The sequence below is a fragment of the Varroa jacobsoni genome, unplaced genomic scaffold (assembly GCF_002532875.2).
Source record: "Varroa jacobsoni isolate VJ856 unplaced genomic scaffold, vjacob_1.0 contig01702, whole genome shotgun sequence".
NCBI lineage: Eukaryota > Metazoa > Arthropoda > Arachnida > Mesostigmata > Varroidae > Varroa > Varroa jacobsoni.
The window spans coordinates 17,676-32,386 of NW_019214677.1; the positions used below are offsets into that span (position 1 = coordinate 17,676).

The following is a 14,711-nucleotide window of genomic DNA, read 5'->3' on the forward strand; positions in this document are numbered from 1 at the left end:
AAGTTACTATGCACTGAGACACAATTTTTACTTTTCATTCGTACAATAAAGCGCTTCCCTACGTGTTTCATACCGTTTACATAAACTACGAAGCATGCAATGCAATTAGGTACAAGCACACAGATGCGATGATACACTTCTACATTTCTAAATACAGGAATTATAAAAGCATTAACAAGCACTGTAAAAATTTACACACACACACACACACACACACACACGCACATAAATACACTCTATTGCGGAGGGGACGCTTGCCGTTATCTTACAGTCAAAGGGGTAAATCGGGAGTTCTTTTTCCCGTTAGCTAACATTTAGCACATATAACGGTCACTTGCCATCGGTACTGACTGGCGTCAGACTTCGCGCCACGGCTCTAGTCGCAACGGTGCGCGATCTGAGCACCTCAGCAAAAGCACTTCAGCTATCAATACGAAAGGTGCAACAACCGTTGAATAACGGTATCGCTTTTCTGCACGCCGCTCGGCATAGAAGCTTGCTACCAGAGCCTCACTACAGCACACATGTTAAAGGTATTTCGTAAGGGAGAGAAACTCTTGGTGTGGCAAAAGTAATTCCAGTTCTATTCTCTATATTATGCGCTCACACAGTCTGTAATAATACAAAGTAGGAAGCTGCTAGAAAACATCGATCGCATTAAGCTGACTGTGTGGAGGAGAACTAAAGCTTCTATGTTATGCTACCATATGACTGGGATGAGACAGTGGATCTACAAATCAAAACATTCGATTTCGCTGAGCGCAAAGTACTAGAAAAACTTGTAACCGAGTGTAATGAGTTTTTGTAGGAAGCACTATTATTATTATTATTATTATTTTTGACTTTTATCGTGTCTTGGTTGCTTACCGCAGTTCTGTGTCGTTCTGCATGGTGCACACAGTAAGAAGCTGGGGTAAGTAAGAAGCTGGGGCTATATTTTTATGTTTTTACAACAGAGGTATTAATTATCGATAACTGTTACTCCTTCAGGGTGACTGTGCCGGCGTCACGTAGTAAGCGTCTGGGCATATATTAAACGTTTCAAATAAATCTATCTATTTTAAAGTGTCTAATAAAGGTAATTCGTTTTCTATTGAAGATGAAAAGAATCGTACATTAACACAAAATGGCGTTGCTAGCCAAATAGTCAAGTAGCTTTGCTTAAAAGTATAGGAAGTGAAATTTAGTGTAGTCAAATGTAGTGAATTTTTCAAGCAAGCTTTCTTATTTCTCATTTTGTTTTTCAACAATTGTTGTGCATCTAATAATCATTACGTTCGGCATCACAATAAAAAGCTACACTCTGACTGGATGTTACGGGAGCGTCTTCATAGAAATGTATCAGCAATTAGCTAAATGTGGTCTCCTTTTAAATACAACAGAGTTGCGAAGCATTACTTATAGAGTCGCCTTTAGATACGAGCCTTTTAAACAATACAACGTTTTTTTTTCATTAATTTTCATAACCTGAATGGTGCCCAGTAGTTTCTACTTTTTAACATATGTGTATTTCCATAAGCTTTTGTCTTAATTGAATATTTAACGAATTAAACATTTCGTCTACATGGCTGAGAATCAGATATGTTCAAGATAATCGACCGATGACTAATCAATGTTCGAGTACTACGTAAACGAACCTTAGAAAGATCCTACGTACTACCATGAAATCCATTACACGTAGTAAATTTTCATAGTAGGCAGAGTTTCAAGGCGAACATATAGAATATAATCGCGACACCTGGGAAATCGCAGTGTATCAACGAGTTTGAATGCAGTTTTTTGCGTTTCTCGATGATTTTGGTGTACGTAAAAATCGAGTAATTTTTTGAGGAGTACAATGGCATATCCTATTAGGATACTGCACGGCTTTTAGCTGGGGGCTCGTAAGAAGAGATAACAGCTAATTCATTGGTTGGGCTTTCAACCTAATGGTTATGGTGGTTGCTAGAATTTTTAAATATAAATGAGTTCGGTTTAGAGGAGAGTTATGCTTGAAAACTATATTGCTGGCGACAGCTTTGCCAGCAACCAAAATACACTAACAAACACAATTACGCAGTAGCAAAATGTAGGCGCTTGACCAATGTAGCTTTCCTATTCACTCTAATCGTATAATTCTTTGATACTGGTTTGAACCATGTTAAATCTATTAAAAGTGAAAAACCCATCCTAGTAATAAAACATGACATCGCGTCGGAAACAGAAATCATCATTTGTGTTTCCGATACAAAATTTCTTATGAATAATATAGTTCATAAAAAATTCATGCATCCTTATGGTCGCTTCTTCGAAATACAACGATGTTTAAGACTTGGATGAAAACGCAAAATTAGGGCATTGCCTACCTTTGGGCTACAATCTACAATACGAATCCCAGTCTACACCAAGCGCAAACTAAACACGCTTACCTGTACATTCAAAACGGATAGTATAAATTAATTAGTGTTTAACGCATAAGTGCATTATGCCACCCACATGGTAGCGTTAAACACGACCTTGAGAAAGCAGATTGGCCCCGAGGTAGCCGCCCGTTCCACTACCTTAGATTATATTTGTACTCGATGTTTCAAGCAGAGTTTAATATAAGAATATTTTGATCTTTTAGAATCTGCCACAAGTTTTTAGATCCGCAATGAATCGTTTGAATATGATCACCTTAATTGTACTATTTTTGCTTGTCTGTCAATCAATATAATTCAAAATATCAAACAACTCATCCTGACACAATATAGCGGACATATCGTGTTGAGAATGCCAGAATCCATATAATATTCGCGCTAATTTAAAAATAATATTATACGCGATGCTTAGTTGATTCAAATATGGATAGCTGCGTGAGGTTGATGGTACGAAAGCAGTCGAGCGCGTTTCGACTTCACTTAAACGAAGGAACACCCTGCTTATCAGTCGTATTCGTGGTGGACGACTCCGTGGACTCTATTAATTCCGACCTGGTCGAGGTCCTACAGGAAAATCAGGTACCGCAAGGGTAAGTTGTGTAAAGTATTTTACTGGAAAACATTATTCTTTGCGAACATTATTAGTCAAGGTTTAACTTTAAATTGAATTCAGTGGCCGGATATGTACTTTATTAGATTTAGCTGTATATATTTATTAACAATTTGACATCTCGGTTTGTGATACGCCTACGGGATATTCAGAGCCAGCTGCAACGCCTCTGAGTAATAACACAAACACAAGCAAAAAAAGAGAAAACAAATTAACATGAATTCATTTAATCAAGTTCATGATAATCTGGTATAATAAAAGAAAAGATTGGTTTTTCTAGTTGTCCTCAGGCAATTTAAAGAGATATGCATATCTTTTTTGACATTAAGTGTGCTTTTACCTTGATATTCAATATCATTACACAAACATCATCAGAGAATTACACAAACAGAAAATTTAGTCAAAGATAGCTTAGTAAGTTTATTAGTTCCAAGAAATGCGTTTTTGTGGTTTTATTGTTAATTTTAATGAAAAAGAGTTTTGCATGTCTTTCATCCGCAAAGATTCATAAGCAGACAACGGTTTTGTGGGAAGGTCGTTTTCCTGCGATTTGTCTCTTTTTTTTTGCCTCCACACATAGCTTGCAACGTATATTTCAAAACAAACAAGAAAGTATTAGAAAAATTGACTTTAGATAATTTCAAGCTTTGATTAAATCCTAAAGCGTAAGAAAGACACTAAAAACCTTATTTAAATGTATATTTTTATTTTATTTTGACATATGCTTTGATATTGAAATAAAAATTTACACTACAAAGAAAAGCGAGATTGCGCAACTGGTTACCTTCCAAGGAACTGAAGTTATACTAGTTTCTGTTAGGTTTCTATGACTCACTGAATACCTCATACAGATCGGTATATTGAATGAATATTTCTTATATTTATTTCAGTTTAAAAACCGTCAAAGAGACGGCATCATTGCGTGTAGATACCAATTTACCTCAAACTCAGTTTCGTGTTGAAGAACTTGTACGTTCTCGACAAAATGTAAGTAAACTGTATGGAAGCAGAGATGCCCTAATGTCCTAATTTTTTTACCATTTATTTCTTCTTCGTGTAACTTAAGTGCGAATAAAACTAGATTAAATTTACTGAACAGTCTACGTTACATTTCAGCCTTGGACGTCATCGTTTATCTGTGCCGTATGTCGAATAGAAACGCACAATTTTCAACAGCTGAATATACATTATCGGTGAGGCTATTATTTTTAACAAGGGGTATGGTGCATGTATAAATCTTTATGGTTGAGGATTCAGTAAATGCATTAGTCAGTGCTGTCTCGCGCTTCCGAAGTAATGTTTTATATTTACTATATTAACTTGTCCACTTTAACATCATTCGTGTTACAACTGTATGTACCTATATATATGATTTTACTTTAACATCGAAGTATCAACGCATAGAATGCGTAGAACTCCACCAAATAATTTTCAGCTTTCCAATTTAAAAATTTGTCAGAATTATTGTACCTACTAATGTTACGAACGACGAGATGTGGCGGGTCTACGACGAGTGCTTTGTGCATGGTCGTCCACGTTTGCTTGCTCCGGCGTTTGCATGATATACATATGATGTTATGCTGACGCCCCGGAAAGTATCTAATACCTTACTTATTTCGCTTTATGTCCAGCGAACACCTGGTGGATGGTCCTTTGAGATGTTCATATTGTGAACGAGCGACGTTTTTTCAAAAGCTTGCCACCTTCAAAGAACATCTTCGGAGTCATTTGGAAACCACCAGAACAACCTCAGGCGTGACAAACTGTGTCAGTGACTGCACGATGACACCTAAAAAATTCGCAGCTGAATGCGAGATGTGCCATAAGAAATTCCATACCGTAAAAGGTTTGGGAGCGCATCGGAGAACTCATAAAGCTCAACCTGGAGAAGTTGAACTTCAGAAAACCCACCGAAAAGACCAACGGTACCGCTCAACAGGTGTGTGCTAATACTCTAGAGTCTTGTTCGCATAAAAGCAGTAAAAGTTTACCAGATTTCATGTACTGAACGTTTTTTTCAGTTCATCTCATTTGGACGGACAGTATATCTAAATAGCCTCATGTTAAACAGGAATTTCTTAGCACCACCGCTGGAGGGTAAAATACGTTTACGACAAATATTATAATAGGTATACATAGCAAGTAGATTAAAAAAATAGATTTTTTGGACATTTATTATGTGGGCTAAATTAATAAGACACATTTTGTAATTCTGCTTGCTATTAATGTCAGAAATATGCATAATTTCGAACACTTCATTAATTCTAACAAACAAAACGGAAGCATATTGATTTGTCACGCTGTTTGCATTCAGAAGTGTATACTTGTAGACGCTTATATATTATATATATAGAAGTGTATACCTGTTATACCTGTAGACATTTGAGAGTTTTCATTAAAGTTAATGTGTAATTTTAACTTTAACCAGATGAGAAGACCAACGAAGCTCACGGAATAACTCAGCAGTCGGAACGACCTGCAACGGTGCGTGAATTGCTGGCTGGTTCTACCTGCCGCCCTGGATCGAACCTTGTCACAAAAAAAGGCCTGCTTCTTACTTGCCCTATCTGCAACGCGGTCTTCAGCTTACAGACAAAACTGGGTATTATCACCTTTTACAATATGGAATCGCTACATCCTTTATCGGTGTATGTGGTGTAAATGGAGTGTATATCATATATGTATGTATTTCTAGAGTAGGCTGTTGACAACACTTTTTAATTGATAACTTTCTTGCATTAATACTATGTATATGGCCGCTTTATATATAGCTCCGTTTAGGAAAATATGTAGATGACCCGCGACTTTGCGACACATTAACTTCGACGAAGATCAACAAGAATTGGCTTCGGTTCTATTAGAGACTATTAAGTAATAAGTGTAAATTGTAGACGGACTGTGCTTTTTAGATGGAGTTGCGTGACTGGATTTAGTGTATTAATGTTATCTTCTGGTTCCAGAGTCTCACATGCTCCGACTGCATCACGAACAGCTAACTGACAGATGTCCTCAATGCGATAAAGTTCATTTGTCCATATCTCAGCTCCGAAATCATATACTCGAATGTCACACAGGTTCATATCTTTGGCAAGAATACAGAAATTTTGTTTTGATGTACAAATGTATTACTGTACAACAATATGAATACAAACATTTTCGATGGGTTAATTACACATGGGTCTCCTTCTCGTAGAACATCCTCCTCAGAAAAAAATTTTTTGTTTTAAACACAAAGTTTACCGCTTTCAGGTCAAGCTTTTTCTTAACGGATCCAGTTATAATAAACGAATTAACAAATAAGGTTTTTCTGGTGTATGTGAGCGTAGCTCACTTCTCTTTCTTGACGGAAGCTAGTTCAGACCCCTCAGGACATCCGCAAATGTCATGTAACCATTGCTCGCAAGTCTATCATGATCCTGTGGAACTTCTCCGTCACTGCAAACTTGTAAGTATTCAAGATCCTAGTGCGTTACAAAATACAGTTCTGTTAAATGTACATTGGAATGAGAGGTTAAGCCTTAGCCAAAAGTTATCCGGAAAAAATTACCATAAGTGCGTATAAATATTATGATCACCATGTTCAGAAAACTTTTAACTTTAAACGATAGGTGACGAAGTTATGTCAACCCCAAAGTCTTTCGTTCACTCCTTATGTCGTAGTTAAAATTCAATATTGACAGCAGAAGGTTAGTTATGTATGAGATCACGGTCCGTAACCTAGTGCATGATAACTAGCCTCTGTATGGGTCCAGCAGAATAAAAAGCTAATCTGACTGAAGCACATGACGAAACGCATAATCAAAATGCTCTTTGTAATATAACAAAGTTATCAGGGGTTTATGATAAAAGACGCTACATTCTATTTCAGATCCACTCAGATCACTGTCGCTCACTATATTGTCCTCACTGCGGCAAAAAATTTTCTACACAAAAACGATTTGCCAATCATTTAGCTTCCAAAGGTTAGGTTCGTCAATGCATATTAAATTACCCTTAAGAGTCGTTTATTTCTTATGTGGTCATGATGAATTTGGCTTATATTATTTGAGTCATATTATTAATTAACATATTTGCTTTCATTCTGTTAAGCTACTTAATAAATCCAAAATTTTTTAATGAAAACATTTTAAAAATCTAATGCAAAATAACTCTTTATGTAAAAAAGAGGTTTAGAGTTCTATTATTGATATACATTTTATTAAACATTTTACATCTATCAAATTTTATAAATGTTTAAAAATCAAATTAATTTTTGTGAATATATTTTTAGAAAAAGGAAACTTGTAAAGTATTATTATTTGTATAATTGATAATATTATTATTACTATTATTATTATTATTACTACTATTTTTTTAAGCATTAAAGATTTGTCTCATTATTAAGACTGAGGCCAAATGTATGAGCTATCGATTTATGTTACTATATAATATTAAAAAAATTTCTTAACAGTTATCATTAAGATTATAATGTCTATCATTACTGGATTTTTAAACCTTAACAGTAAGAAGGATATGTTTACATCCTATGTATGATTGAATATTTGCTTTGCTAAAGAAGTACTGTATCTTTAAAAATGAATTTTGTAGGAAATGAATGCGCCCGAAGACCATCTTGCCAGATATGTTTTAGGGGCTTCTCTTCTCAGAAAGCTCTGGCCGATCACATGCGTTCGATCCACCCTCAAGATGGGCAGATTCATAGGTTAGTCTGCGTCTCTCAGTCAGCAAATTGATCACGTAGAACCAATGTTTCGAGGTTGATAATCCTGCTATTATTAATGACCCTATTATTTTCCGCTGGATACATGCCGATGCGTTTTTATAATTGCTATCAACCGTTACATTATTTTCTTTCAATAATTCCTATTAGCGATAAAGTCAAGTGTTTTCTCTGCGTGTTTTCCCTTCATTATACAGGATGTGGTACTGCACAGAATGCAATGAAGGCTATGCAACAAAAGCAGCGTTACGATACCATATTAAAGGTATGGATCTTAATGCGACCCTATATATATGTTCCCTTCGACATAACATATTATATGCTTAGACCATATGCAGAAAGTATTTAGATACTACTCTATATTGCTATCGTGTTGATCGACGTTGTAGCATTCTTATGACTTCGTACCGGTGTTTCTGATATAGTGCAATATGCAGTTTTTCAGGAAGTATACGCACAAAATATTTTATTTAGTTACAAAGTTTAACAGATAAATGCAAATGTCAACTTACATGTTCAGCGAAACATGGATCTGAACGTTTTCCTTGCACGTATTGCGATAAGACGTTTGCTCTACCGGTGCAGAGACACCGACACGAAAGTCGTGTTCACCAAGGGGTAAGTACCAATTCCAGTTTCATTCGAATATGAAAAAACTATTATTCGTAGCGCGCACAGATAATTTGACCCGTTAGTTTTATAGTTTATCTATTTTTATTACTAAACTAAAGTATAATTTTTAACTGTGAGTTGCTTAGTGGTGCATACACTCACTCATTTATATTCCACAGAGTCCAAAACGTTATGCATGCAATTTGTGCTCGATGGCGTTCTTTACGACGAGAGAACTGCTCCAGCATCTTCTAAACGGCCACAAAATCGTGCCGGACGTGAATGAGCGCGGGGAGGCAATTCTACCTGATGGAACGGTTAGTTTATATCTACATTATATTAAATTAATGATAAATTGAAGTAACAGATACGCGTCATTTGTTCGTCGACTAGACATATACCACTGTAAATCGATTTGCCGTTACTTTCCGAGTAACGACCTTAATCTCCTTTAATATGTAGAGACAGAGGATACAGTGAATATTTATGTAGACTGTTAAGTATCGTGTGTTTGTGTGTGTATACTTAGAAAATCGCGTAAAATTGTGACAGCCCTGCTTTTTTTGGTTAGTGGTAATCGTTCTCTGTACACTGGCAAACACAGCGCACGGTGGCTTGTCCTACCCTAAACAATTAATTGAGGAATCAACAAATTATTCTAAGAGCACTGTTTTCATTACATTTACCTGAGATTATATTCAATAAGTAAAATAATAAACGTCAAATTTTGGTCGATCAGAGCAAAAATTACCATGAATGTAATAGTTCAGGTTAGTCTGTATAAAATTTGCATCCCCTCTTTATGAACTTACGTTTAGTTTGGATTCCTGTATTACTAATAAGGAAAACTATAATTATTGTTTATGGTTTCTTACATATTTAGGTGGGTCCCACAATGAAGTATTATGCTTGTCAACACTGCTCGCACATGACGTATTCCCGAAAAACTTTTATTCGTCACCAGGCGAGCCATACAGGAATTTGGCCATTCAAGTGCGACGTCTGTGGTAAGGTGTGTGAACATAGCAGCAATAAAGAGATTTAGATGTTGCGTACCAGTACTATTTTAACAATGACAGTGCTAAAGCAATAAAATTACATTAGATATGGGCAATTACAGAACCCGTTTCCGCAAGCATCATCTTACCGATCTTTAAAAAGTTGAGCAAGTTAACCACTTCAGCAAAGAGTTTTTTTAACACTGATGACAAGGATATTGAGGTCATCCACATTCTGTAATTAGTTCTTCCCTTATAATGCACGTGCGGATACTATTTAATGGATTCAGTGGAATTACCATTCCTCTAAACAAGCAGATTTTTCTGTAAGTATTGTTCTTCGATGGAAACACAATTACAATTACGTGAAAGCAGCTTTTGTCCAGAGGTATGAATCGGCGACGAGAAGCTCAGTCGGCTGTTTGTTTGGATCTTTTTTAGATTCCGAGACTAAGACGCCTGCATTAGGGAGCTAACGTGTTCATGACTTCCTTTCAGGGCTTTTCGGAACGTTTTCAAGCTTTAAAACACGTCCGAGTCCAACATACCGTAGCACCAAATAATAGTCGATGCGATGCGCGAACAGCTTCCAGAACAAACGACAGGTCCGCGCACGAAAACGAACAGTGCACGCAGTCTGTTGGTGAAGAGATAGCGTCCCAGGCTAAAGACACAGTTCACACTTTGTTTACCAGCAGTAAGATTATACCCGGCTATGGAAAACGAGAACACCATAACAAAAACCCTGAAAAACAAATGTTAGAGGTTCGTATCGCACTAACCTAAAGGATTATCGTATAGTTATGGTAGTTTTCTATATGCAGCGGACTGTTACTATATTTAGTATAGTTAATTAAAAAGCAATGCGTCTTTGAAGCACTTGCGTGTGTTAAGATTAATGCGTTACATTTTTCCTACAGTGTTCTGCAGCACAAATGGTCCTATACATTTACGCACAGTGTGTGTATTCCCTGAAAATTACAATTTGTTGGGCGTTCGTAGTAATTTTCGATAGACGATTTATCGGTCAGTTGGTCTGGTGTTGGTCTGTGATCAGTTGTATATGAGCAGCGCCTTTTAATAATTATCACTCTAATTTTTTCGGGATGGATGCGCAAATGTGTGTAGCCGAAACTCAACAGAATAAGAAAACCTAAAATATCTTAATTGTATTTGCAGTATACTGACCATTAAAACTAAACGTACCTCGGCTGGTCAAGTTGACGTTTGTAATTTTGTTATAAATTCACACGTTTAAACGTTATTAGGTTGCCACTGAAGTTAGCGCCATCAAAATCTAAGTTTCTTATTATTATTAGTATGAGGATAATAACGTTTTCAAGGATCGGCCATTTTATTTGAGTACGGTAAGAAAAAGTATATAGGAAGTGGCGATAGATCAAGTGTTCATATCGACTGCAGATCTGACCGATTTTCAATCGTACTTGCTAGGACGTATCGTAAAATAACAGTTGCTTTTTCTTAAGTTAAGTATTTTTTTATATATGCATATTTAAATGTCATATTTCAGAACTATACCTCGATATCAAAAGCTACCGACGTTAAAAAGTTCAAAAGGTGTAAGATTCGTAATGCAAATCCTCATCTTCAATCACCAAATGCCTTCAAAGGTTGGCCATACCAGCCTTGTAACTATCTTCGTCGCACGGAACGGACCAGTTGTTGGAGGTACCGCTGCAGGCGCTGCTCCAGAAGCTTCCAGGGCCCAGTATGTCTTGCTCAATACTTGTCTTGCTTCGGTCGATTGCTACATCAGGGAAGGGGCACATTATTTAGCTTTGTTATTAGTGCTAAGGGGTTTTGAGCCCAGTACAAAAATAGCATCGCAAAGTCTCCATATTTTTAATATCATGATGCGAAAGAATTAGTGTGTGAATAAGTATGACGCATCCCAGATGTATTTTTATATACAAATATTGTTATGGGTAATGCAAAGAAAATGTCATTTTCCGCCTCAGTGCAAATGGCGTAATTACCAGCACATGAACAGCTGGTTCTTAGTGTTTGTTTTTCATTGACTCAGACTTGAACTCAGTCCGTCTAAGTTATGACCAACTAAAGCACAGATGTACTATTTTGGAGAACTGTCTACTACCTGAAACGTAACTGTTTGAACGAAGTTAGTATCTAAATATGTATACAGATATACTCAAATAATTATGCACCTGCCATTGATCTAGGTATTTGATATTTTTCTTGAAAATATTTCAGGGGGCTTATTTGGTACACCGCTATCGTCTTTGCCAAGCGCTTCAGCAGGTGGTTTACCGTAGCTGTCCATACTGTCCTGTACAGATCGTTTCATGGGCTGTATTCCAGATGCATCTTCGAATGCACAGATATTCCGATATTAAAGCGTATGCTTGCTCAATATGTACAGCCGAATTTTCCTTCGAGTCATCTCTAACTGTCCACATACGACAAAGCCATCCTGAAGTAGGGCATTCTCGTTTTACGTGTCCTCGTTGCAGACGACGATTCCTCACTGAGTGGTCAATGAGAACACATCAAAAGGTACGTAAGCCATATAACCGCTTACGATCAAAACAGCGAAGTTCAGCAAATGCTTAGGAGCTTACCCTCGACTTTCTATTGCAGAAGCACGGACAATCTGACCGAACCGAACTAAATATTATCGAAAATAGCGAAGAGTTGTGCCCGTCAGTTGGCACTTCTGCCACTAAAAATCGTGGCAGTCTTTTTGTGGCCATTGAGGCGACAACTGGTACCTCAACGAATGTAGAAGAGGCGAGTACTGAAATATAATTGCTATGCACTTACGTGTTATATGAACTTGGTCATTTATTGAATATTCGATTGCTTGCAGACTACAGGCCACGGCCGGAAATAACTTTGCAGTTGCTAATACATTGCCGACAAGCACGTGTCAATGTACTCTTTTCCAACGCCGCTACACCTTTGCGGTAACAGATGAGATATTCAACTCTGGTCTGTAAAATAATTCCTACATCAGGACAGATCACATCTTTTCAATATCCCTAGGAGACTAACGCCCTAATTTTAGATTTAGATCCACGTTTTAGATAATCTTTCAGAAGCGGCATATTGGGTGAACTTTTCAACCCCTTCACCCGCACACTTTGGTCGTTCGTATGTCTCCTTCATGAATTTGTATTATAAATACCCCAAGCGTCGTCTTCGTTGTATTTTCTTCGCGTTGTAACGAACTTCGTGATACGCCAACAGCTGCTAGTTACTTTTGTTCTGTTGCTAGCTGAATTTTTTTCTTTAGATAGATTCAAATGGAGAATTGCCATATCAACGTTTTTTTCCAAAAGAAGGGCCAGCTATTGTAAGCTTCACTGCAAATAGAACCACTCCATTGCTTTAACTTCGATATAATTCTATGTTGTTGTACAGGTGATAATCTCATCAGAAGAGTTACTCGAAATCGAACAAATGGATCAGCAAAGTGTATAGGATATTGCGAACGTCATTAATGTAGTCTCTTGCATTGATTAAAACGTTTTTAAGCTATGATTCGTTCTCATTAACTTATTCAAAGAAGTCCTTAGGATTTATTTAGCATGATAAGTATTTGGTATGACTAATCGCTCGATTTTACTTATTAAAATCAGATTGTAGTGTAGATCTCAAATCAGCTTTAACATGTCGACAGGCGATAATAAATTTAGAGATGTCTTTAGTCAGAAAACCTGTCAGTTTTTTTATCCTTTATCATTTTTGATCGTGCGACTTATATACATTTAGTTCGCATAATAGATGTTTGCCAGAATTAAGGCAAATTAAATTACTTGAAGTAAACCCCTAATTGCTCGTCTGTTAGGGAGTTATAACAGGAATTTAACTTCTCCAACAATTTTAATTTCGTTGTTGAGAACATGTGCGCAGCTTCATATTTGACACTTGCAGTAAAACACAAATCTTCTGCTAGTCTAACTGTGCGTGACAATTTCTCATTCTATCGAAGACCACATTCTAATTAAGGAATAGCTTATAACAAATATTGGAGTTGTGGCTTGTTTTCGACTGGTTTAATCATTCAAACTTATTTTCTCAGTTCTGTGTAAGCTCTTTTGACAAGTATATACATTTGCAATCTCAGAAGAGGTCTGATTACTTGTGAAAGCTTGTAAAAAAATGGTTTAATCTCTATGGTAGACGGGACAGTATTTATCTCTGTTCTACTAAATGTCTTTTACCTCATTAAAAAGGACAAAAATTTCTCACGATGAGTACGCCACCAGGCTTCTTTTATTCGTTCATGCCACTCATTTACTGTGGATTATAGAATTTAGATAAAATACAACAATTTTAATGTAATTAAAAAATATGCTTTAATAACTTGTAATCGTCTATACGGAATGGTTTACGGCATCTCCGAGCACTTGAGGCCAGGAAGTCTTCGATTTTAATCTGATTAGGTATATGCAGATCGGTGTGATCTCTTATTAATTTATTAATAAAGAAAACTAGTATACTTTTTATTCATACATTGGTCCTACATTTGATATTCAACGATCATATAAGAGTTGTTAAAACCCATGCAAACGCTTTATATGAAAATGAATCAAAACATTTTAATTTCACGTGATATACTTGCGTCTTATATTTTAACTGTCAAGTCTGCGCTGTTATATGCATGCATTTGAAAAATATGCATTCCTTATATGAGTGATACTGCCTTTTATGTCGCAATGGCCTTTTTGAAATTTACACAATACTCGAACAGGATCTTCTCTTGCCCTTGGCCCTTACGCATAGTGCATTGATGAATTAGAAATTTTCTTTGATTCATACCATCCTGTGTGAGCTTAAAATGTCAGTAGACATACAGTTATCAATAGAACGGTGTGACCTAAACGTATGTGACTAATCATAGCCCCATTAATACATTTTGTACATATATAGATCAATCATTGGCATCAATAAATGTTACCTTACAACTTGCAGCGTTTTCTCGCATTATATCTTAATTAAAGTTATCATATATAATTAACCTTACTTAATATTAATTTAACTTGGTTTGATCATAACGATTGTTTGCCAAAAATAGCCAACTGACCCAGATGTAGCGGGGTCAAGATGATTATTCCTAAATAATGACTCACGGTTATTCGAAGTTACCGTCTATACATGATTGCCACCTGCGGTTGTTCAGGGAAGTTGTACACTGCGTCTAGGACCGCCCGTTGCGGCATGAATATCAAAAGTGAATCAATGAATCTCAAATGGTTTGATATAAGGTATTAACTAATCATCCACCATGAATCTGCCTGTCAAAACGGAAAAAAGACTTTGCTTTGTTATCAGTGATAAGGGTGACGATGATAACGGTTATTTTCATTACATTTCGTTCAGATGTTTTA

The 14,711-nt window shown here is 36.4% G+C and overlaps 1 protein-coding gene across 2 annotated transcripts; it reads left to right on the forward strand.

Annotated features, from left to right (window-relative positions):
• Positions 1-726: 726 nt before the first annotated feature.
• LOC111272148 (uncharacterized) lies at positions 727-14,294 on the forward strand. 2 transcript variants are annotated; one of them, XM_022853408.2, is made up of 19 exons: positions 727-913; positions 2,812-2,989; positions 3,900-3,996; positions 4,126-4,202; positions 4,641-4,948; positions 5,438-5,611; positions 5,970-6,083; positions 6,336-6,454; positions 6,878-6,971; positions 7,597-7,711; positions 7,927-7,994; positions 8,250-8,347; positions 8,521-8,658; positions 9,225-9,353; positions 9,838-10,104; positions 10,871-11,068; positions 11,572-11,874; positions 11,962-12,108; positions 12,742-14,294. In XM_022853408.2, exons 1-19 carry the CDS (start codon positions 889-891, stop codon positions 12,799-12,801), a joined length of 2,709 nt encoding a protein of 902 aa, XP_022709143.1. In that variant the 5' UTR covers positions 727-888; the 3' UTR covers positions 12,802-14,294. The 2 variants fall into 2 exon arrangements, with proteins under 2 accessions (XP_022709143.1, XP_022709142.1); XM_022853407.2 differs by having other exon boundaries at positions 729-913; positions 11,959-12,108.
• Positions 14,295-14,711: the final 417 nt, after the last annotated feature.

Bases quoted from the DNA above. Each gene is read 5' to 3' on its own strand.
- LOC111272148 (XM_022853407.2), top strand. From the start codon at position 889: ATGGTGCACACAGTAAGAAGCTGGG. The intron at 4,203-4,640 runs GTGAGGCTATTA...CTTTATGTCCAG, and splicing joins CAGCTGAATATACATTATCG to CGAACACCTGGTGGATGGTC. The intron at 8,659-9,224 runs GTTAGTTTATAT...TTACATATTTAG, and splicing joins CAATTCTACCTGATGGAACG to GTGGGTCCCACAATGAAGTA.